Source organism: Chrysemys picta, chromosome 4, assembly GCF_011386835.1.
Source record: "Chrysemys picta bellii isolate R12L10 chromosome 4, ASM1138683v2, whole genome shotgun sequence".
NCBI lineage: Eukaryota > Metazoa > Chordata > Testudines > Emydidae > Chrysemys > Chrysemys picta.
The window spans coordinates 65,408,570-65,433,381 of NC_088794.1; the positions used below are offsets into that span (position 1 = coordinate 65,408,570).

Sequence of the window (24,812 nt, forward strand, 5' to 3'; positions counted from 1 at the left end):
TCTGCACAAGGCTGGATTTTTCTCCTAGAGATTATTCCTTAGGTCATACTTCAAATCTGTAGTACTGTATATACTTTCAATTTTTTTAAACGTTAGCTGGTTTTATTGGTATTCAGTTATCTTAAATGATAGCAGCATTTTTTGTTTGTTTGATTGTTTTGAAAAACAAACAAAGGCCCAGTTCTGCCACCTGTAACACGTAAATCAATGTGTCTAGTTATGGAGTAAGGTACTACTTTAGAATGACTTAGTGTGGCAGAACTGGACTCTAAATGAAACAATATTCAGCCATACTGGACGTAGACATAGCAGATTGTTTTTTTATTAATGAAAAATAAACTTCATCAGGAATTAAATTGAAAGATGTCTGTTCCTCTAAGTGAACATTATCTGTCAGGCTGCACAGTGCTGTTAGCCACCAGTGACTCTCATGAATTTGGTACAAGTGAATTAATATTGACAAAGCAAAAGTTGAAGATTCCATTCCCTCTGTTAAAATATATGAAAATCAGGATTTAAATCCTAGACTAGCAAAGGGAACTTTGAAGACAGGGGAAGGTATTTATAGACTAAACTATTCAGAACTTTGTTAGATTTCAAACAGATTTTTTTTTAAACTACAATATTCACAGTATTTACCAATCAAGAAATTAAAGATGAGGCATCTGTTCTTAACGAAAGGCAGTATTTCTACTGTATTAAAACAGTTCAATATATATATATATATATATATATATATATATATATATATAGTGGAACTGGTGGACTATATATAGTACCAATTCCTATTTCAGTAACACCCAGCAGGTTATGGCCTGGGAAGGATATTTCTTTTCCTTAAAAAAATAAATTAGGTAGGAAATTAAATGCCTAAAAATAGAGAATGCGGCATTAAATTGTGAGATCAAGCACTAAAATCATGGCATTCCAGCAGCTAAGTTTGCTCTAGCAACATTAACTTGCTGCACTGTACTTATGTTTCTGTAATGACTGACTCTTTGTTGCTCTCTCATTGTATCATCTCTGAAGTCCTCATTTGGTGGCCGTAATCTCAAATTAATCCAGATAACACTGGCCCTTTGTCAATTCTTGACCAGTGTGGGACCTTCTGGACCTCCTCCTTCTTTCAGTAATTAATTCAACAGCATGATCTCTGGGTCCTGCTGCTGCCTGCCACTGTTGCCCTCTATTATAATCCTGGGGTGATCTCAGATGGGACCCACTAGTTACCCTGAATCTCCTGGGACCCCCAGTCCCGCATAGGGGAGGGCCATGGCCACATGTAACCATGGCAGGCTTCTCTGCCAACTCTTTGCAACTGCTAATGAAGCATGAGAGGGAGGTCAGGTTGGAGGGCCAGGGTTTATATAACCTCCCCACCTCAGCTGCACAAGGATCAATGACTTATTGAACCCCACCAACTCAGCTGATACTGCCAGTCCAGAAAAGGCCTCCCTCTTCCTCCCCACCTTGAGGTGCATGCTGCACTCAAATTGCAGCTTGTGGCCACTGGAGATCTGCAGACATCAGGCAGGTCACATGGTGCTGGTTCCTCTTCCTTGTTTTTTACAGCTCTGCTTCTTCAGGTGGCTAGGTTCTTAATTGGGAAAAAAAAAAGTCTGGATGCCCCAAGAGGTAACTGGAAACAAAGAAGAGAGACAACTTAGCAACCTGCCCTGTGGCCACTACCACATAGAATAAGAGCAGTATCTCTCAAGTATGGCACTCCTGAGCATCAACGATCAGTCAGGAGCTGCCCATAGGAGAGAAATCAGGTGTCAATAATGGAAATTGAAAGGAATATCTAGAGGAAGAGGGAACTAGGTAGCTGGGCAGCATATCCAGGAGATCAAAGGGGAAAAGTAGGAACAAAATAACGTGGGAGGAAGAGAGGAAGTGAAGATCGAAAGGAGACAGTGTGATTAATAAAGGGGAAAAACACTTATTCCTAGACATTTTCCTAATAATACTTTCCCATTGAAGTGATTGTTGTAGTTGTTACAAGGATATTGTGCAATCACATGGAGATTTTCCATGAGATAGTATAGGCCCTGATCCTGAAGAGACTTATATGTGTGCTTAATTTAACTATTACAACCTAATGGGACTACTCACAGTAAGAAAGTTAAGCACATTCATACGTGTTTACAAGATCAGGACCATAGTTATTAAGATGTGTTCTATACGGTGGAAAAATAATAAAAACTCCTACTTTAACACAATCCCTCCTTCCCAAACTACAGAGTAGCTTTGGTCATTCATGTCTGAGGTTTATTATATACTGATGAAGGGCATCTGATTCAGACTATTAACAGACTCCAGCATACTTTCTCCCTTTCTTTGTTCCACTGAGAACTCTGAGGATTTTGTCGTTTTTTCCCTTCCAAGATTGAGAAGCCAGAACTCCATAGTTGCATAAGTGCTTTTGGAAATATTTCATTTTGTCTGTCTTTCCAACTATCTAGGTTCTTATACCTCAGCCATCACTGTGGTACCTTAACTTTACTAAGGTTAACTTTAAAAACATTTAAATGGTTTGTGCAACAAAATAAAAACCAAAATAACAAAATTCTTGCTGGATTAAACTCAATTACATGTATTAAACTCAATTAATATTTTGCTATTTTATTTAAAGGATTTTGACTGGCCAATTGAGGGATTGCTGGTTCCAAACAGTCCTTCACTTAAGAAACCAGCTGGCAGGAAGTCAGATTGGTATATACCTGTGAGACTGAGGGCTTTGCACAATGGAGACAGGGACAAAAGCAAGGCTATCACCATCATTGGACCTGATGTTACAAATATGCTAAACAGACAGTAAGGAAATAGCAATTTATTTTAATAATGTCATAAACTAAATAATTTCTTAAGACATATGGTTCACTTTAACTTGCGTATATTTCTAATTAGAATAACTTTACAATGTGTTACTAATAATTTAACCAAGAATTTATGCAAAAGTTACAGTGCAGTATCCCAAAACTTTGAAATAGTAAAGAAAAAATTCACACACTCTTTATTAATTAATTCAGACTAATTTATGCTGAGAATTCTTCTTTGGTCATTAACCTATGATGTGTGACCTTAAATTGTCAAAGGCCTGCTTGCTCAAGGTCTGTTGCTGACAGTACATTATGCTGCTGTGCAGGGAGACCCAAGTTTATTAGCAGCTTCTTTTCGTTGAAGCCAGAATGCAAGACTGAGCTTATACATTCCTTATCTGGGAAGGTGCAAGCCACACTGGTGTTTTAGAAGTTCCTGCTTTATGACTGGGTAGGTTATGGAAAGCGACACAGCAAGATTCTCCATCTTACACTAATAGATGAGAGCCTCTGCTTCTGTCAATTGGCATAGGTTCATTGATGTCAGAAGAGTTACACTGAGTGACACCAGCTGAAAATCTGGCTCATGTGTTTCTACCCTGACCCAGTAAAACCAGCTCTAGGAATTGTAGAGGCTAGCTCTGGCATGTAACCTATGAAATCTTTGATCTCTCCACCTCAACAGCTACCAGGACACACATTGTCAAAGTATTTTTAGTATGTTGACATCGATTAGCTTGGAAATTAACTGAAACCTTCAATGCATTTCATGTAGAATAGGCTCCTGAACAACTAGATTTGAAGCAGTAGTCTAGAAATGAAAGGCTGTTTGCCTTTCCCTATCTTCTGGAAAAACAGACAAACCACCTTTGTCTTGCCATCTTGATCAAAGTTAAGACCAAGACCACATGATAGTGGTTCTATCCAAGTAGTAGTGAGAAAAGTGGAGAATGACTGAATAGAGGTCCATACTGAAGGGTTTTCTCTGGATCATCATTTGAAATGAACCGAGAATGGCAGAGGAAATTTGAAAGCATGGGGAAGTATTGATAAAAATGTCTGGGAGGGGGGGAGAGTTACCAGTATTTATCATGAGATAGTTACCTTTGTTGACATTTACTTTGTCATGAAACAATTAATTCTCTGACATAGCAAGTGATTTCATGATGACCACATCTTCGTTGGATGTAGTTGTATAAGTCTCGTGTCGTGAAAATCTGCAGTCAGCTATTCAAATGATTGTTTAGCGCTGAAATAGTTATTTAAAAATGCTTTTTAGGAAAATACTGAAAAAATATCTTTGCTTTCTAATATGTATATGAATAAAATGTCTTGAAACAATACAAATTATATTTGGTAAAAAGAACATAATTTTTATTTTCATTTTATATGACAAAAGAATAGTAATTCATAACTCATTTAAAAGCTTTGATATAAAGAATAAGTTAAATACATTGTTTCTCATATTGTTAGCAAAGATGTTACCTTTTGACCTTTCTTTTTGAGGTTTTTAGAACATTTGATGCTTCTGATAATAGTTTAATATTATTTTCTTCACATTGATTAAATATAGTTCATACATCACTGAACAATGAGTAATATTCAGATAGACTGTCCACTGAGTTGCCTTAAAAATGATAAAGTAAAAAATTAATTTTCAAAGTAAAGTCAAGCCTGAAATTGAAATCTTTGAGGCATACATTTCATAATTAGTTCATTCTACTATATCTAAAATGTGAGTATAGTGCTCTTAAAATAATTCAGATCTTTTTTACATAGAAAGTTAATGAATAGTCCTAAATTTCTGACTTTTTTATTTTTTACCCTTTCTGAAATCATCTCTGAAGCTCTACCAAAGTGCTTACTTTTTATGAAGTTGTTGAATTAGGTCATTTGAAATAGAAAAACTGGTCATCACAACCACTGAAGTCAATGGGACTTAGGGTTAAGTATGTGCAAAAACATTTGCATGGTCAGGGGCCTGGTCGCCACACAATATATTGTTGTCATTTTATGCTAATGTCCTATGTGGTCCTTCCTTCACAAGGCAATGATACTAGATAATGTGTCGTTCTTATTTTGAACTAGATTTTGCCAAACACTAACGTTTAATGTGTTTTGAAATTATGGCAACATTTTGCCCAATGTAAAGTATTAGAACTTTGCTTTAAAATATTTTGAACGTCTCATTTAACTTGTAAAATGCCGAGAAAAAAACTATGCATCCTCAGAGTTCTACACTAAGGGAGTGGAACTGAGAAGACAGGCTCCAGTCTTTGCCTCATCTCCCTTTATTAGCTCTATGACAAGCACCACAAGACCTTACTTTCCCCAAATAGGCAGAGAGCTTCATGCGTCCCACCCATTTCTATCTGCCATCTCACTTTACTGGCTTCTTCTCCACTTCAGGCCTCACCTCATGATATGGCTCACCTGCCACCCCCCACCCCGACCCCCACCTTGAGAGGTGAAGGAGGTACTTTCCAGCAAGGGAAGGAGATCAAAATTAGCTCTTTTTAAGTTTCCTGACTTGTCCTGCCTATCAGCAGCCAGAAACTTCTCTCCTCCTCAGCCTAGTGCTTTCTAGTCAATCCACAAACTACATTAGGAAACTGGAAATCTAAACATCTAGAAATTAATTAATGTCCTCAAAGTTTGCCACTAGGTTCATTAACTTATGCTCACATCAATAGATAACTCAGGGTATTTCAGACTGTTAGGTGATCTGACATATGTAAATATTATAAATACTGTGTGTAAACAATGGATGGAAGCAAAGAATGAATCTTTCAGAGCAGGAACCTGCCTTCTTATATTTTTGGCAAAGCCACTGAACAACTATGGCAATGTATAAATAATAATATTGCGCTGTATTTCTGCCTCAACTAAATTTCATTGTTTGTGTGCATTTATTCTGAATCAAACACACTATTAGTTAACCATGGATTCTGTGGTTGAATAAATCTAAATCTAACTATTTTAAGAGTGATCTGTAATATGAGTTGCCCTCCTGCTGAGGAGCCTCCATTTGTTGTAAAATGACCCAAATTACTTTTATTGATTGGCTGATTCTTTATGTGATATGGCTAAGCTTCTAGTATTCATGCACACACCCCTATACAGTGGACTCCATTATTTATTTTACTATTTTGATTGATAGCAAAATAAAAAGCATATCCTGCATAATAGACCTCATCATTTACTGATAGTTACCACACTAGAGATACTGCAGTAATTCCCTATGATTACAATAGGAAATAATACGGTAATAAAGAAATAATAAAGTAATAATGGCATTATGGTAATTTGGTAAATGTTGATATTTTCATGGTGACAGTTTTACCTAACACATGCTCCATGAGCGAGCAGAAATGCTCACAGATATAGATATTCTTCCTGCAGTCTCTGTCTTTTATTGGCAAAAATGGATGTTAAATTCAAATGTGTTGGGACCAATTTAAGTTCAGGTGCAAGCAAGTAAGCATGACTCCATTGAAGTCAATTAAGTTGTGCCTATTTATATTGGACTAAATCTAGTTAATGATTTACAAATTTTCTCACATTAAAATGCTGTCTAAGCCTTTTGGGGTTTGTTGTCATCTCCACTTATAAGATTTAGGGCATAAATCCCCATGAAATGAGAACAGATCAATATTAGACATATTGGGATTTTACACAAGAAAATACTAAGTTAGCAATTCAGTTCAGGATAGATTTTGATCTCAGATACACCAGTGTTAATTTGTAGTAACTCTGCTGATGTTTAGATTTACATTGTTGTAACAGAGACTGGATTCTGGATCCTAAAGTTAACCTTTGCTTATAAACCACTGATATTGTACTCTGACAAATTCAAATGCTCTCAGATTGTAGTATGCAATAAAGCTTTGCATTTGATTGGCAACCATGTATAAAAATCCAGTTTTCACAAACGTGTGACTAAGTTAATTGTAAAACTTGCCAAATTAGATACATAGGGATGTTCTATTTTTCCATGTAAAGAGTGCTCCTGACACTGAAAAACGCACACGTGGATCCTTTCACACTTTTGAGTCTCTTGACCAGACTGCACTTGCGTAACTAAGAGTTTGCACACTGTGCCAATTAAAAATGTATTCATTTGCTTTAGAAATATTCATCCTGAAAAGAAACAGAAAACAAAGGAGAACCAGAAAATGCATCCTGATGAAGAGCCTGGAATGGAAATATACAAGATAGAATTTCAGCACTTTTTGGACAAGTAAACATTCAAATGCATATATTCTTTTCCATTAATATATTGATATCCCTGTCATACTGGAATTGTCTTTAGAGAAGTTATACCAGAAATAGATTTGGCCTGTTGTAAATACATTTTATAAATTAAATGAAAGCCAGATAATTTTCTATGAAATCTATCACCTGGGGCACAATAACTCCTTGTTATCTGTATTTAAAACTTGTTAATGTGCATATTTATACTAAAAATGAAGACAATACCATGTAGACATTTTTGAGTGTGATATCCATTTCTATTCAGAAGTCTGAACATGTCCCAAACCTCATTGTTTATATCTATAGTTTATGTCCCAGAACCTACTCAGGAAAAGAGTAGGGTCACTATTGTAGTTCACTTTAAAATCATCTAATACAATTGCTTTATGTGTTTTCATTCATATACTTTTATTTCTAAATAACCCTATAAAAGGTAATGGTTACAGTGGTTTTCATTAAAGGTGACAACATGTCATTTTAAAAAACATTAGTAGTAAGCACATAAGCCCCAGTTTAGGAAAGCTCTTAAGTCCATCCCTGTTCAGGACTACATTTCAGTATGTGCTTAAGTGCTGTACTAAATCAGGGCCAGAGGACAAGATCCTAAGGCCATTCAAGACAATAGTAGTAGTCCCATTGACTTGAATGGATTTTGAATCATAGCAGTATAAAGGAGAGATGTTAGTTGAAAACATAGAAAATACATTTTATGTTGCCATTTTAATGGGAAAAATTAAAGCAAGACTCATTGGAGTATATTCTTATCTCATAGTTCAATGATTTAATATGATACACCTATTAAAATTAGCAGGAATTTGGTAGCAAGTGTCATCAGGTTGAGTACTTCCCTCATTATCCTGTGGCTAAGTCAGCTAAAAGTACCTACGTTCTAAAAGTGCTAAGTTTATTGTCAGTGCTTAACAATATGCGTAATAACATGTTTTTACATTTGCAAATATTGTTTATAATTGAAAAAATTTAAAAGGATATATACAGAACTTGAATGATTACAGTATCTGTACTATAATGTCCCCATATCCAGCATATGTAAAAGGGTATGTCTGTTTTCCATTATTAAAGATGTACTACCATGTTGAATTTACCTACTGCTGCTCGAAGATTATTCACTGAAAAAGGCGTGGAACTCTTTCTTTTGAAAGACCTTGAGAGAGATCAACTGGTAAGAGAGATTTTATAAAATGGCAACTCAAGTAATAATATTAATTCAGAATGCTGTGTTCCTGTACAGTGGGGACACTAGCTTACATTAACTCTTTGTTTGTGTGTGCTATGGCATACAGCGGGCCCAGTGTAGCAGCATTTGATTCAGTGGCTGACTCTACTCACTTCTTTCTCCCCTTCCCCACTCATTAAGGCATCATCACCACTTGTGGATTAATAAACAACAATTAAACAATGATCTCAGTTTTTAACAAATTAAAGTAATCCATGCAGTCAAAAATACAGAAACTACAGAAACCCCATTTCCCAAAAACATACCTTTATCTCATACCATCTGAGATAATTGCCATTATGACCAATGTCTGTTCATATTGTCTCTGGACCTGCAAGCCAAAAGAACTGGCTTTTACTTAAGAGTGTTACCTGGCTTTTACCTGAGGACTGAGGGTTTTGTTACCTGGCTTTTACCTTGGAGTGTTTCCATTGTCAAAGCACTTTCTAATGGGAAAACCAAAGTAGAACAGCACCTTGTAGGATGGCATCTTTAGATGCATTGTTACATTGTCAAGATGGTAGCTTTCTACCCTATTTGACTATTTGATGCTGGCTTCCTATTGAATTCATGTTTTTTTTAAATTGTGTTTAAAATAATGTTACTGATTTTTCATTATATAATTCTGATAACTTCATTGGATGTAATTATCAGAATCTCCTCCATATTTTAGACTATTGTTTTAAAGTATTTCTAGACTAGGGAAATCCTAGGTATAACTCCCTTTGATTTCAGTAGGGCCAGAATTTCATCGTAGATATTAAACCTGTAAGGGGATCTGAACCCCTGCACCTGTGCAGACTCCTGTAGCTGCAAGGTCAATATTAACAGATCCTGATGAAAAATTGGGACCTTAGTTTGCTTAATAAAATGCAGCCCCAGTCAATGAAGTACCATGAAAATGGCAGTGTCCTTTAAAACACCTAACAGACCTAAGCAATGAATGGAGATTCTGAAATAGTGCCAGGGATTTGTGAAAACTGCTTTGAAGTTGTGTTTTCTTGGTGTGTGTGTGTGTGTGTGTGTGTGTGTGAGAGAGAGAGAGAGAGAGAGAGAGTCTATTAGGTGTCTAAGGTAGAATAATTAAGCACTAGTGGTTTCTTGTATGTCCACAGTGCCATATGTCCTTGACTTGAATATACTCTATAAATCCAGATGTACTGACAAATTTAAAATGTCTTTTAAACTTGAAAGCATAATTTTTGACATCTTGTTTTTAAGACAAATTGTCCTCTCCTTTTTAATTCAACATTTAATGTAAAAGAACTACTTTTCAATTACCTTGATTGTTAAATTTCACTGATATTTTAAAAATATCTGTATTATTAATATTATTTCATTTTTACTATGGGAACCAGGTGATAAGTGAGCTATTATTAGTATGTTTTCACAGTCATAATTATATTATGTATTGAACATAGTATTTGATATCGCCTCATGTGAATGTGAAGCTAATAAATAAGTTGTCTTTGTTACAGGTCTATGTGTCATGTGGAGAACCGTGGATTGATCCACACTTGACTATGGCTCAGCACAAAAAACGTCTTCTACTCAATAATTTAGCGTCAGATATATCTGCAATTCATGCCTACTGTATCATGCGTAACCCTGAAAGTAAGCATTTTGTTATTTTAGCTCATTACTGCACTTGGAAATTATTGTCTCAATGTGTCTTCATAATATTTTGGGGGAAATAGCTGCTTTTGTGTAAAAATGTCTGAGTGTTAAAATCAGTATTGCAGGTGTAGATGAGAGAAATAATTTCCACTTGTATATATAAGGATCTCAGAGCAATCAACAAACGTTAAATAAGAGAGTAGTAGTATGCCCATTTTAGAAATGTGTAAATTGAGGTAGAATGAGGTTATATGGTTTGTGTAAGATCACAAAGCAAGTCAGTGGCACAGCCGGGATTAGAACCCAGTAGTCCTGTATTCCCAGTCCTCAATTCTATATACTGAGGTATACGCTCAGAATAACCATCTATAGAGAAAGACACAGATAATTTTACTTTTATTCATAGGAGTTTATGGACAATAAAGTCCATCATGAAAGAAAAATCAAAGTAATTCACATGCCCATCGAAAATTAGTGTAAGAAACTATTTTGCATATTGGCTAATCCTTTCTTCCCTCTCCAATACTGGAACTATTGATTGGATCACTACCAATAGAAGTAGCCTTTCTCCCACTCCACTTGAAAATATTGAGGTTCTCCCACCCACTTGCCCATCAGTGGTTTAATCTTTCTTTTCTAAGTTCCTAGTCATGTAAACCAGTGTTTTCTACAGTAGTCTCCATACGTGGCACATGTATTTGTACTTTCCGTCTCATTTGAGTGCCAGTGTTTATGTAGGATATCCAGTTTGTGTGGATATTAACTTCCCCTGTAGGCATGATCTGCTTGCATAGTTGTGATTGTCTGAAATGTGTACTTGTTTCCGAATTTGGATACTAGCAAAGCTTTGGAAGTTGTGTATTGCTGCAGGAATTAGATCAGCATTGGTGGGGTTAAATTACAGGAGGGATTTGTGGAGTTTAGACAATATACTCACCATGCCATGCCACTAGGGGTTGGATCCAAAGGAAATCCAATATCTGCACAAAATTTGGAGGTATCCCATGGAGTACCATACATAGGATTACAGGCGTGTTCAGACCAGGACTGGCTGCCCTGTTCGTGACAGGGTCTTTAAGTTCAATGATAAAACTACAGCATCCTTGGCCACTTTAAACACTAAAGGGAAACCATCTTCATTGGTGTCTGCTCTTGGCAATACATATTTAATATTAATGTAAAGAAAGCCAAATATTAATAAATAAATAAAAATTAATTATTTATTATGATAAGACATCCATATAGGATTAACATCACGTAATAGAAATATATGTACTACTACATAGTGCATAAAGGTCATATTCTCCAAAGCCTTACCCATGCAAACAGTATGAGCACTACCAATGATGCCTCACGTGATTAAGAGTTTGCAGGAATAGGTTCTAAACAATAGAAGGATATAGTTATAGTTAATAACTATAGATCAGGAACCAACTGGTATCTAATTAATAATCAAGAATTGTCATACCTTATTAAACAGAAAGCTAAGCATACTTTACATACAGTGTAATAACATCTCGCAAAAAGTGTACAGAAGTTATTAGCAAATAACATGTCTTTGAAAAAAGTAATTTTAACATATATCTAAAACACCAGTCTATAAGTTAAGCCTTCTGTGTGTATTAACTTTCTCAAGTATTCCCTTTCAGGGTGGTGTGGAACTGATGCATGTCCCCCTGGCTCGGACCAACCTCTTCCCCAAACATAGATCCATCATACTGCAGAGGTGACTAATCCTTCTCTGCTAATTCATAAAGCAACCCAAAGTTCTGACTTTTAAAGATTTAGTTCATTTTTTCAGATAAAAATATTACCCATTTCTCAGGATCAACCCCTGCATCAGCTCTGAAACACAGGGCCCTATGTTAAATAAAGAGCAGTATCCACATTAGTAGTTTGCTATTGTGTTTACATAAGGCCAACAGGGTCTCAAACCTGCAGAGCTGGTAGGCAGTAGACCACACCATACTACCACCCAGCAGCAACTGTAAGTAGTTTGTGCTCCACTACTCATGACCATCTGAGGGCACAGACCATGGGAAGTCCCACTTCAAGAGGTCAAACAGGCAGCAACCTCATGGCTCCTGGTAGACTCCCTGCCCTATATAAACCTAAGGGGCATTCAGGCAGTGTCCAGGCAACAGGGTGTATTTCCTATAGCTGCCATGACTGGTCCTGGTCCCTGTTCTTGAATGCCTGGCTTTGACCTTGCCTCCTAACCAGACCCTGAAATGTGACTTGGACTCTGATCCTTGGTATATACCCCTGCCTGGAACTTGACTACAGATTCCTCTTCTACTGTTAGCCTCAGGTTTGATCCTCCTCTGACCCAGTCCCAGCTGCCCAAGTCAGGATGCTGACATTTCAGAGCCAAAAATATTTAGACATTAAGCAAATACATAGTATGTTCCAAATCTTTATTTATTTTTAAATATTGATAAAAATAAGTTGATAGGCTGAAAGGGGAACTAATAACTCGTGCAATATGTATGATGTATAGATGTTCTATGTGGCATAAAGCAACAGAGGGTCCTGTGGCACCTTGCATCTGAAGAAGTGAGGTTCTTACCCACAAAAGCTTATGCTCCCAATACTTCTGTTAGTCTTAAAGGTGCCACAGGAGCCTCTGGGACTGCAGGAAAACGGGGATCCTTGTACTCTGCCATAATGATTATGCCTTTTTTCCTTTTATAAAAATAACTCTCATCTGTGGGAAAAAATGTTTCACTGTATGAATGAGGGTAAGTCTCTGTTTTACAATATAGAGGAGAAATAGTTACTAAAAAGTAATCTTAATACCTATGAACCATTGAAGTAGTAAACAGAGTGGTGAATTGAGTGCTTAACGCAAAAGAACTGGAAGCTAAAAGATCAGAATTCTACTCTCAGTTGTGCCACTGTCTTGCAGTGTGAATTTGGACAAGTCACTTAATCTGCCTGTGGCTTGGTTCCCTATCTGTGAAATAAATACTTATTTCCCTCACAGGTATTGTGTGAGACTTAACTGATTAATGTTTCTAAATTATTTGAGATCCTTGGGTGGAAGGTGCTACAGAAGTGCTATGCCCTTGATGCATGTGGAACTCTCATTATCAGTAAAGAAACCAATAGATAGACAATGCTTTACAGAGTTAAGGATACAGTTACAAAGTTATAATGAAAAAGTATAGCAGAGAGAGACAAATTAAGAGACAGTGGGATGGGGTCTACAAATCTGCACACAAAATACAGGTAGGAAGGGGTTAAGAATCCTCCCAGTCTGCCCACACCAAAACTAGCCACACTCTGGCTCAACTGTGAGAAATGGAAAGAGACACCCGCAGCTGCTGTAGCTAATGGGGGCAAGCCCAAGTATAAAAAGGGAAGAAGCAGAAGCAAGGGGTAGAAGAGGTTTAAGGAAACAATAAAAATCTGCCAGAGGAGCTCACATCAGGCTGCCTCTGTGAGACTTATACAGTAACTCCTCACCTAACGTTGTAGTTATGTTCCTGAAAAATGCAACTTTAAGCGAAACGATGTTAAGCGAATCTAATTTCCCCATAAGAATTAATGTAAATGGGTGTGTATATATGTACACACACATACACAGAGTATAAGTTTTAAACAAACAATTTAATACTGGTACACAGTGATGATGATTGTGAAGCTTGGTTGAGGTGGAGGAGTCAGAGGGTGGGATATTTCCATTACTGCTAAATGATGAACTAGCAACTGGCTGAGCCCTCAAGGGTTAACTCTCTCACTCTGCAAGGCAGCAGGAATGGAGGGAGAGGAGACATCGCAGACAGAGACACACAGGATATGTGTGTGAGAGAGAGATGCGCATTTCCCTTTTAAGTACATTGCCTTGTTAATTAGATCAGCTTGCTGAGACCGCAGCTGCTGCAAGCTCCCTCCGTCCTGAGCCCTGGTATGTCCCCTGCTCTATGGAAGATGGGGTAAGCGGGGTGCAGGAGCAGGGTGGAGGGGGACACCCTGACATTAGCCCCCCTCTTCCTTCCCTCCCCCCGACACAGCAAGCAGGAGTCTTGGGGAGCAGCTCTAAGGAAGAGGGCAGGAGCAGCACATGGCAGTGGGGGGAGGGACAGTTGAACTGCAGGCAGCTGCTGCACAAGGAACTTAGGGGAGCGGGGAGCTGATAGGGGGCTGCCGGTCCACCCTGGTTCCAAGCCCCCACAGCTAGCTGCAACGGGCTGCTCTTCCTGCAAGCAGTTGACAAAGCAGATGGCTGCCAAACGACCTTAGAAGGGAGCATTGCACAACTATAAACGAGCATGTTCCTTAATTGATCAGCAAGGTAACAACGAAACAACATTAACCGGGTGCAAGTAATGGAAATTTCCAGAGGCAGGTATAAATCAGTATGGAGATAACGAGGTTAGTTCAATCAGGGAGGGTGAGGTGCTCTGCTAGCAGTTGAGGTGTGAACACCAAGGGAGGAGAAACTGCTTCGGTAGTTGGATAGCCATTCACAGTCTTTGTTGAATCCTGATCTGATGGTGTCAAATTTGCAAATGAACTGGAGCTCAGTCTGGTCCTGAAGTTTTTTTGCTGTAAGATGGCTACTTTTACATCTGCTATTGTGTGGCCAGGGAGGTTGAAGTGTTCTCCTACAGGTTTTTGTATATTGCTATTCCTGATATCTGACTTGTGTCCATTTATCCTCTTGCATAGTGACTGTCCAGTTTGGCCAATGTACATAGCAGAGGGGCATTGCTGGCACATGATGGCATATATAACATTGGTGGACATGCAGGTGAATGAGCCGATGATGTTGTAGCTGATCTGGTTAGGTCCTGTGATGGTGTTGCTGGTGTAGATATGTGGGCAGAGTTGGCATTGAGGTTTGTTGCATGGCCACACAATAGCAGATGTAAAGGTAGCCATCTTACAGCAAAAAAACTTCAGGACCAGACTCCAAAGAGAAACTGCTGAGCTCCAGTTCATTTGCAAATTTGACACCATCAGATCAGGATTAAACAAAAACTGTGAATGACTATCCAACTACCAAAGCAGTTTCTCCTCGCTTGGTGTTCACACCTCAACTGCTAGCAGAGCACCTCACCCTCCCTGATTGAACTAACCTTGTTATCTCCATACTGATTTATACTGCCTCTGGAAATTTCCATTACTTGCATCTGAAGAAGTGAGGTTCTTACCCACAAAAGCTTATGCTCCCAATACTTCTGTTAGTCTTAAAGGTGCCACAGGACCCTCTGTTGCTTTTTACAGATTCAGACTAACACGGCTACCCCTCTGGAACATTAACCGGGACGACTTTAAGTGAGGAGTTACTGTAAATCCTTGGAGACCCCAGAAGAATAGGTGGAGATGAAATCCCTGAGAACTAAGGGTTTTTTTTTTAACTTGTTTATGTTCTTTTGCCTTTTTTGTTGATTTGATTTAACCCACTGCTGCTTGGGCCTATGACAGACCTAGGCAACTCAAACTGGGACTTTGCACAAAGTGGTGCCCATCACCATTCACAGCCAGATTCAGGGTTCAGTTATACTGGTGTAAATTGGGAGTATTGCATTGATATCAGTGATTGATGCTAGTGTAGGATCAGAATCTGGGCTTCAGAATTTGGCCAAAAGATATGAAAAAGAAAATGTTAGAGGAAATGTATGTCAAACTGTTGAGATAGATCAGCATTCTTAAACCATGGTTGAATTTCATGAACATTTAAGTATTTTTCCTCAAGTGTTAATACAAACAAAACAAAAAACCCTACACAACATAATCTCCATTCCTTTCAGTTGTGCTAACATGCTGGCTACTTTTTGTGATTAGACTTATATTATAATTAGTGGTGCAAGTGGAATCCATTTCTTACCGGTACATGGGGGGAGGACAGGACAGTAGCTAACAGGGGGCATATGACCTTCTCACTTGACCCTCCATGTGAATCCTCCCTGCCCTGCCCCCAGCCTGGGGTCTCCCCATGATCCACCCCCTTATCTGGGATGGGGGGAGCTCTGTCCTCCTCCCGCTGCGCCAGAGACTTTGGAATTGCAGCGGCGAAAGGAGCAGAACATGGGGCTACCGGGAAGCCCCATGCCCGCAGCTCTCCCTGCGCGGCTCTACCGCCCCCACCCTTCCACGCAGGGTCTCCTCCGTCTGTATAGCAGCCCCGCTGGAGGCCAAGCCTGGGGGCAGTACAGCTGTGCCAGAGGAGCACGTTCTGCTCCTCCCGTGTCTTTCCGGTACGCCATACCAACTACAAATATCTTGCTGGTACAGCATACCGGACTAGACCGCCCTACTTGCACTGCTGATTATAATGGTGTAAATATACAATATTTAGCAGCAAATATTGTGTAAACTTGCATTTAGTTCTAGTTTTAGGAGTAAGGAGCAATATTGCTGCTGGAGCCAAACTTTTTGTGGATAGATGTCTTGTGGCTTTTGAAGAAGAAAAACTAACTGAGGAGCTGCAGGAAAATCAAACAGAAGAAATGTTTCTGAATATAAAAGATGATGCAGATCTGTAAGTAATCCGAAATATCTTCATAACAGCTGTGTTACATAAACGTAGGTATAAGCAGAAATAGATACATAAAATATACCATTGCAAGTGCTTATAAAATCACTACCATTGTAATGAATGTGTGTTATTCATATTTGTAAGTGATGGACATACTAGAAGAAAGAACTTTAGTTGAACATCGAGGTTGCAGCAGTTTACATATTTTCAAATTACTTGCTGATCAAAAAAAAAATACTGAACAGGTGCAAAACTGGCAACAATATTGGCATTGTTTGTATCTGTTGTGTGCCTTCTCAGCATGTGAAATTGCTAGTGCCTTTGTTAGACAGATATACTAGAAGCTACAGACAGAAATTGGGAAGAATGAAATAAGCTATGAGTTGACGCCAGGAGTGGGGAGGGCAGCAGGAAAGCAAGATAAAGAACAAAATAATGTGGTGGTAACTATATATGCTAAGATGTGCAATGGAAGATAAATAACAGGAACATAGAAGGATAAATATACTGAACACTGCTGGTGAGAGGATGGAAGAAAACTTGCAATGTAGCCCAGATTTTAGCTTCAGAAATGCTGAAATCTATTTAATTTGGACAATATACTGTCCAGTGAGGTGTCCATATGTTTGGATTCAAAGGCAGTATTTCAAACATGGGTGCCTGAGTTCATGTTCTAGGGACTCCATCCTCAACCGCACCGAGCTCACACTTGGGGCAGCTGAGTGGAATAAGGCAAAGTTGTATCTGCTCCGACCAGCTCCTAGTACAAGTTTGGGCATCCTAAGGCCTGGTTTAGCACCACTGGGAATTTCTCTGATAGAAGAAGAACCCCAAACTGTCCCTTCAGGCAGCATTACGTCCTCTTTGTGCTGGACCACATCTGAGCTGAAAGCTGGGCCCCAAAATCCATGTTTAGGCACTCAGATAAGTGGCCTAATTTTCAGAGGTGTTGAATATTGGCTTCAATGGGAATTAAGTTCATGAGCACTTTGAATAGCAGACCAGTTGTTTGGGTACCTAAATATTGATTTAGATACCTAACTTTTGGCACACAAGTTTGAAAAATTATTCCCCCCCAGTTTAAAGAACACATTGTATGATGTATGAACATAAAAAAAAAGTAAGGTCTTAGTTGTTTGCATAGTTGATAGAATGTATCTAAACCATTTTGGTCTGGAATTCAGTTTTAAAGTCTCATCAGAACAAGTTCTTGCAAGATTTTAAGGGATTTCTTAGCTGTTGATGGGCATAATACTACTAGGATGTCCTTTTGCATGCTATTTTGCTGTTCTTGCTTCCTGTTTTGGCCAAAATCAAGCAATGCAGAAGTGCACAAACAAACATGAACATTGAAAAATATTAGCACAATTTTCTGAACCTTCAAAAAGATTAGGTTGGGTTTGGGCTGAGTTTCCAAACAGTTCAGTTTTTTTTTTTTTCAAACTTATTTGGCAAAGCCTAATAAGAAATAAGAATTAATTTATTGGATTAGTTGTTAGAGAGGGAATGAGTTTACTGATGAGTATTTATAATGCAATGCTTATTTGATGGCTATAAGTAAAAGGCTATGATGTTCTTTATTTCAATATATTAAAGAGATTTAAGTGAAAACATTCCACCTATAACCTATTAACTTTACAAATTTGAATTATACATCTGGGTTTCAACTCAGATATACATCTGATATTGCAAAACTAAAAATTATGTGATTCATAATTTCAGAAAGCATGGTTTATTATTATTACAGGATTATTAAAAGGTAACACAAGTTGGATTCGTAGATGTGTTTTAATACTCAGAGCAGAATATAGATGGGAGAGAAGGGTTTGGTCCTTTTGGTTGTTCCTTAAGATAAAAAGAGTAGATTTTCATGCATTGTATTTTAGTAGTAAAACTGTTATACTCCACAGCTTTTAAAAATTGGGTTTGTACAAGCCAATTTAGAGATTTTCTTAATCTGGCTTCTACATAGAATTACAAGAAAGTAAAGCATACAGTAGTGCAAAGATTGCCTATAATTCAGATGTCCATTTAAAGTGCATTTTAAAAAATAATGTGCTCTCATTCTGCAGTTCACTCAAATCTTTGTAACGTGTATCTTTCCCAGCATAATTAATGTTACTCCCTTTGAGATGAATGTCACTGCCTACTGTACAAAGATTTTGCAAAATCTCCATTTCATTACATCTATTTTGTCTAATCCATTTACAGTGTAAGATTCAAAGGCATTTACAGTAGCAATAATTAGGGGAGTGTGAAACTGAAGACTTTTTGTCGCATTTTTCACAAATTCTTTTTGCCCAAACTTCTTGTTTTCATGACATTTTGCAGATCCAATAGTGTGGCTGTGAAGCTTTGGAATGTTGCATATTTTCAGTCAAAATTAAAAATAATCAATTTTTAAGTATAAAAATTTAACAAAAACAGGAATAATTTTAATTGGCAAAAAATAAACCTTCAGTATACAAGGGCAGTCAGCACCTTGTAAGAGCAAGCCTATTGGATGAATCCCACATTCACTGAAGTCAATGGGAGCCTTTCTATTGACTTTAATAATCACTGGATCAGTCTCTGAGATCCAGGGCCGGCTGTAGCTTTTTTGCTGCCCCAAGCAGCAAAAAAAAGCGCCGCCCTCCAACCCTCCCGCCGAGCCGCTCCCCCCAGCCAAGCGCCACGCCGCCCCCCCCAGCTGAGCGCCGCCAGAACCCCCCCCAGAGCGGCGCCCCCCCCGCTAAGCACCGCGCGCCGGAGCCCACCCACCCCCGCGCCAAGTGCCACCGGAACCCCCCCCCCCCCGAGTGCCGAGCGCCGCGCCGCCGGAGCCCGCCCCCGCCCCCTGCCAAGCGCCGCCGGAACCCCCCTCCAGCGCCGCACCCACGCCGCACCCCCACCGAGCGCCGTGCGCCGGAACCCCCCCGAGCGCCGAGCCCCTCGCTGCCCCCCTCGCCGAGCGCCGCGCCGCTGGAGCCCGCCCCCGCTCCCCGCCGAGCACCGCCAGAACCCCTTCCAGCACCGCGCCCGTGCTGCCCCCTCGCCGAGCCCCATGCAACCGGAGCCCGCCCCCCCAGCGCCGCGCTGCCGGAGCGCCTCCCCTCCCCCCGTGGAATGCCGCGCCGCGCTCCCCCTGCCGCCCCTTACCAGGGGCCGCCCCAAGCATGTGCTTGGGTGCCTGGTGCCTGGAGCCGGCCCTGCTGAGATCTGTGGCTCATAAAACTGATGAGGTTAGCTATAGTAAGAGAAGAGGAAGCTGGGAGAGCTAATGTTAGACTAAAACAAAATGATTTCCACAGCAATTTTGATTTTAATATTATTGATATTTATATCATTTAAGGAAGTCCACGCATTAAACCTCCTATACTTTGTGCAGCTTATTTGAAGAAGGAGGGAGTGATCAAGTGAGCTTAGTCTGAGTAATTCAAAGTATCCTAATGAATTTGAAAAAAATATTAATTAAGGAATAGGATCTTGGGTTCTTCCACAACTATCACAAATAAGATCTCCCAATGAATGTCGAGTAAAGGAAAAAGTATGTTATATAAAGGTGTAAGATAAAACTCTAACAATGTTCCGAGCTGTGGAAATGCAGGTAAAAACCAAGCCCCCAGTAATACAGCACGCTCACCTCTCCAAAATTTCTCCAAATTTGTGAATTTTAAGAAAGTTAATTTACTGTTCCATTAGGTGCTTTCTGCTTCATTGTATTGTCTGTATTTACTTTACCCAGTGCTCAGGTAGACACAGAGTCCATCTTAATCTCTGTAACAAATTTTAAAAAGCTCTTATTCTAATGCATAATCCCACTAGATCCTTAACAAAATTATTTCAAAGTAAAAACATTGGATCTGATTCAACATTCTAGTATTCCAGTTTAAACTGGTGACATTCCACTGAAATTAATGTAGTTACATTAGCAAAAAACAGAAAAACTGTTTCTTTTTCAGACAGTGTAAGAAATGACTTGTTAAAACAGCGAAGGTATGTGAAAAGCTTGAAGTGTATGCAGTTAATAGTGACACTCTAGAAAGAGGTTGCATTTACTAATTATGGCGATAGATGGCACTGTTTTATTAAAGGTTGGCGAGGAGGCTTCAAATGCTACATGTCAGCAAAGAATCAATTATAAATGTGTATAATATAAAATTATAAATCAGACACTGGCAAGTATTGCTGTCTCATAGGATAATAGTGTTGTACAAATTTGTGAAACAACACTGCTCAAAGTAAATGTGAAAGAATACCTGAAGGGGCCACTCTGCTAGAACCCGAGCCAGCTCTCAGTGAAGTCAATGGGATTCTTTCTCTTAACTTCAGTGGGAGCTGGAGTAGTCCATCAGTCTAGGAGAAGTTCATACAAGTCTGTACAAAAGCATGACTTTCTGTTCATTTTAGTGTCAGCAATACACATAACGCTCTGTGTGATTAAGAAATTTCTTATGTGATGAGAACAAAAATCTTGGTTACTTTATGGAAAGTCCCTAGATACAGTCTAGGGAAGTCAATGGAAGTTTTACCATAGATTCAGGGGATCTAGGCTTTCACCCTGTATGTTTATAATAGATTTTGCATACCTGTGGACCTTATTATACAAATTATGGTCCAAATCCTTCAATTTTTACTCAGAAAAAAACTCTCATTGATGCAAGAATGCAAGATCTAATTGTTTTACTTCTAGTTACCTTGTAAAGTATCTCCTCAAAACAAAGTAATGTTTTTAAAGAAAAACACTTGGTTTTTTAATGCAAAACTCCAATCTCTGTTAGTTTTCGAAATTCCCATTTTGTGGTTTATGTTTTTCAGAAATTCACATGCAAAATCACATCTTAAAACAGATGCTTGGCATATGAAATCCAAATATTCCTGGCAGGAAAGTTTCTGTGATTTTCATTATGATGACAGTTTTCCGAAGGACAAGGATAAAGAATTCTGTGAAAATGTAGAGTTATTTCAGAAGTACAGGTCAGAAATAATTATACTTTTACAATATAATTGATACACATTTGGACAATGTAATACTGAACCTGACAAAAAAAGTCAGAGACCCACACACCATACCAAGCTCTGCTTCCTTGTATTTATTCACCCATATCCTGATTTCCTTACTCAGGAAGAACTCCTTTTAATAGTAATAGGACTTTACCACTGTTAGAGAATTTAGTCCTCTATGAAGAAACTTTTAGAATTATATATAAGCAGTTAGATCCAAATCTCCCATTAATATCTAATTTCCTATGACATTAACTGAAAAATAATCCTTTCCACCTAATTTTTAAAGGTGCCTCAACCTGGCTTTCTTTTAGTTTTGTGAACAGCTATTTGGGGGCACAAATGAAGACATGTAGACACAGAGGGCCTCATCCAATGTCCATTGGTGTAATTGTGAATCTTTACATTGACTTCAGTGAGCATTATATCAGGTCCCTAGTTGACAAGTGCAGTCTATATGTTTTTATTTGTTTCCCCAGTGAATTGTGCCCAAAGTTATATGCCACACCAAATTGCAGGTACACGACAGGGTTTTAAAAGTCAGACCTTTGATATTCAAGGCATTTAACAGCCATTTGGAAGTATCTCCCAGCCAAAGGAGAGGTAACACACCACAGACAAGAAATAAGAGGAAAAAAATGTAAGGAGAATGGGATATGGACAGGGGTAAATAATAGAAAGGGAAAACTGAAGAAATGAAAATATGGGTAGGAAAGGAAATCCCTAAATTACATTAAAATGAAAAGCAGTCAAAATGTCATTCAGAAAAATACACTGAGATTAAGTGATATCATTCACTTGAGCTCACTCAAGCACTACTGTTCTGGAATTTGTTGCCACCATAACTTTAGGATGTATTCATTTATTTTTGTGAAGTTCAGAATTGCGTGTTATTTATCTGCATGTTACCTGCATGTAACTAGATTTACTAGAATGACTATTTAAAAGTCAAGGATGTAGAGGCATGCTGGACTACATTCAAATTAGCCCTTATTGTCCATAGCACATTTATTCCAATTTTTACAGAAGCAGATAGAGGCAAACACAACCAAATTAAGGTTATGTTTGCCTCTTTGTGCTTTTTCAGAAAGCCAGTATAGTAGAACTAATGGCAATGAGTGCCAGTATGCTTTTCACCTTTGTCTTGGAAATAGCTTTCCCTATGTTAGCCCTCTCATTCTACTTTTTCCTCTGTCCATCCTCTCTGTTCCTCTCCCTGCCCTCACACACCCAGTCCCTTGATGTACTCCTGGACATTTGTTCTATAGTTAAGAACACAATCAGACAAGTTAACAAAGATTCTGCAAAATCTACTTGTCATAAGTGTTGTGTGTAACTGATGTTAGTTAACAGGCATTTTTCTAACCCTAAATACAATTTTGTTTATTCAGACCTCAACCAAAGCTGAATTCAGAATTGCAGAAGGCTCACCATCAGCAGTTTGAGTATAGAGACAAACAGATTATAAACTGTGCATTCCCAGGGCTTGTTTTGGGGGTACAGGATGCTATTCTATATGCTGGGACTGAAGTTGTTTTGGTGGAAAAGAAACCTGATGATACCAATCAGCGCTGGATATGGAGAGATCATGACAGGTACAAGCATGTTCGCTGATCTATGAGACTAAATGTTATAAAGGGAAGCTTTCTGTATCATACATTAAAACACAATTCCAGCTCCGTGGACTGTTATCTAGTCATTGAAGTTATTTTTAGTGTATTGGGTGGGAAAGAATTAGGTTTAGGATTTTTAATAGGGTTTCAATAGTTCTTTTTTGATCATTTTCTTGTCTTACTAACCATTAATTTACAGCAAAGAATCTCATAAATGAATCTCTAGTGTAGAAAGCTGAAGATAGATAGATTTAAAAGACTTATATCAAAGTAACAATCCCTCCAATCAAGGGGAACCCTCACCACCCCCATGAGGGCTCCTTAACTCAACCACAGGAGGGACAGCAGTGTGAAGTGCTCTCTTCCCCACAGTCCACTCAGTCTACGTCAAAAGGATTAAAATATGGATTCTAGGAGGCAGTGTATTGCACTGCTACTAGAGCTCCAGACCAATGCTAATTTGAGGAATCCAGAAGCACTGTGTCCTTCAAAAACAGAAAAGGAAAACTTCAGCACGCATATGTCATTCGCCTTTGAATGCAATGACATACTGAGCATGCTTAAAATGCCACTAGCTTTATACACTGCTGTACAGTACACTACTCATCTTTTCTTCTTCACTTCTTTCCCCTGAGAAGTGAAATCCACTGCAGCAGAATGACAAAGGATACATTAAACAAATCGTGGGCTCGTGAAGAGAGAAAAACTGCACTGTTCCATCACTAGCAGTATAAAATAAAAGCAGCAGTCTTGAATAGAGAGAAAAGTGTCTGTCTCCATCTGCTCCATCCCCTTTTAAGCTCCTAATTCAAGGCTCCATATTGGACAAAGCATACAGTACAATAGATTATGCTTGGATCCCAAGCACACAGAATTGTCTTCTTATCCTAGTGAGGTAAATAGAAAGGAGCATAAACACTGCCAAATTAAGTGTAAAAATGTAATAAGAAAAGCCAAAAAGGAGTTTGAAGAACAGCTAGCCAAAAACTCAAAAGGTAATAACAAAATGTTTTTTAAGTACATCAGAAGCAGGAAGCCTGCTAAACAACCAGTGGGGTCCCGGACGATCGAGATAAAAAAGGAGCACTTAAAGATGATAAAGTCATTGTGGAGAAACTAAATGAATTCTTTGCTTCAGTCTTCACAGCTGAGGATGTTAGGGAGATTCCCAAACCTGAGCCCTCCTTTGTAGGTGACAAATCTGAGGAATTGTCACAGTTTGAAGTGTCATTAGAGGAGGTTTTGGAATTAATTGATAAACTTAACAGTAACAAGTCACCAGATGGCATTCACCCAAGAGTTCTGAAAGAACTCAAATGTGAAATTGTGGAACTATTAACTATGGTTTGTAACCGTCCTTTAAATCAGCCTATGTACCTAATGACTGGAAGATAGCTAATGTAACACCAATATTTAAAAAGAGCTCTAGAATTGATCCTGGCAATTGCAGACTGGTAAGTCTAATGTCAGTACCGGGCAAATTAGTTGAAACAATAGTAAAGAATAAAATTGTCAGACACATAGAAGAACATAAATTGTTGGGCAAAAGTCAACATGGTTTCTGTAAAGGGAAATCATGTCTTACTAATCTATTAGAGTTCTTTGAAAGGGTCAACAAACATGTGGACAAGGGGGATCCAGTGGACATAGTGTATTTAGATTTCCAGAAAGCCTTTGACAAGGTCCCTCACCAAAGGCTCTTACGTAAATTAAGTTTTCATGGGATAAGAGGGAAGATCCTTTCATGGATTGAAAACTGGTTAAAAGACAGGAGCAAAGGGAAGGAATAAATGATAAATGTT

General features: G+C 38.6%; 1 protein-coding gene across 1 annotated transcript in view; it reads left to right on the forward strand.

Annotated features, from left to right (window-relative positions):
* The window catches only part of DCDC1 (doublecortin domain containing 1), a 414,547-nt gene that overhangs the window by 339,721 nt on the left and 50,014 nt on the right, over positions 1–24,812 (forward strand). Inside the window, exons 21-27 of the mRNA XM_065592482.1 lie at positions 2,636–2,817; positions 6,952–7,062; positions 8,157–8,256; positions 9,789–9,924; positions 16,264–16,417; positions 21,212–21,370; positions 22,789–22,992. Coding sequence (XP_065448554.1) covers positions 2,636–2,817; positions 6,952–7,062; positions 8,157–8,256; positions 9,789–9,924; positions 16,264–16,417; positions 21,212–21,370; positions 22,789–22,992 — 1,046 coding nt within the window. The remainder of the gene's footprint in view (positions 1–2,635; positions 2,818–6,951; positions 7,063–8,156; positions 8,257–9,788; positions 9,925–16,263; positions 16,418–21,211; positions 21,371–22,788; positions 22,993–24,812) is intronic.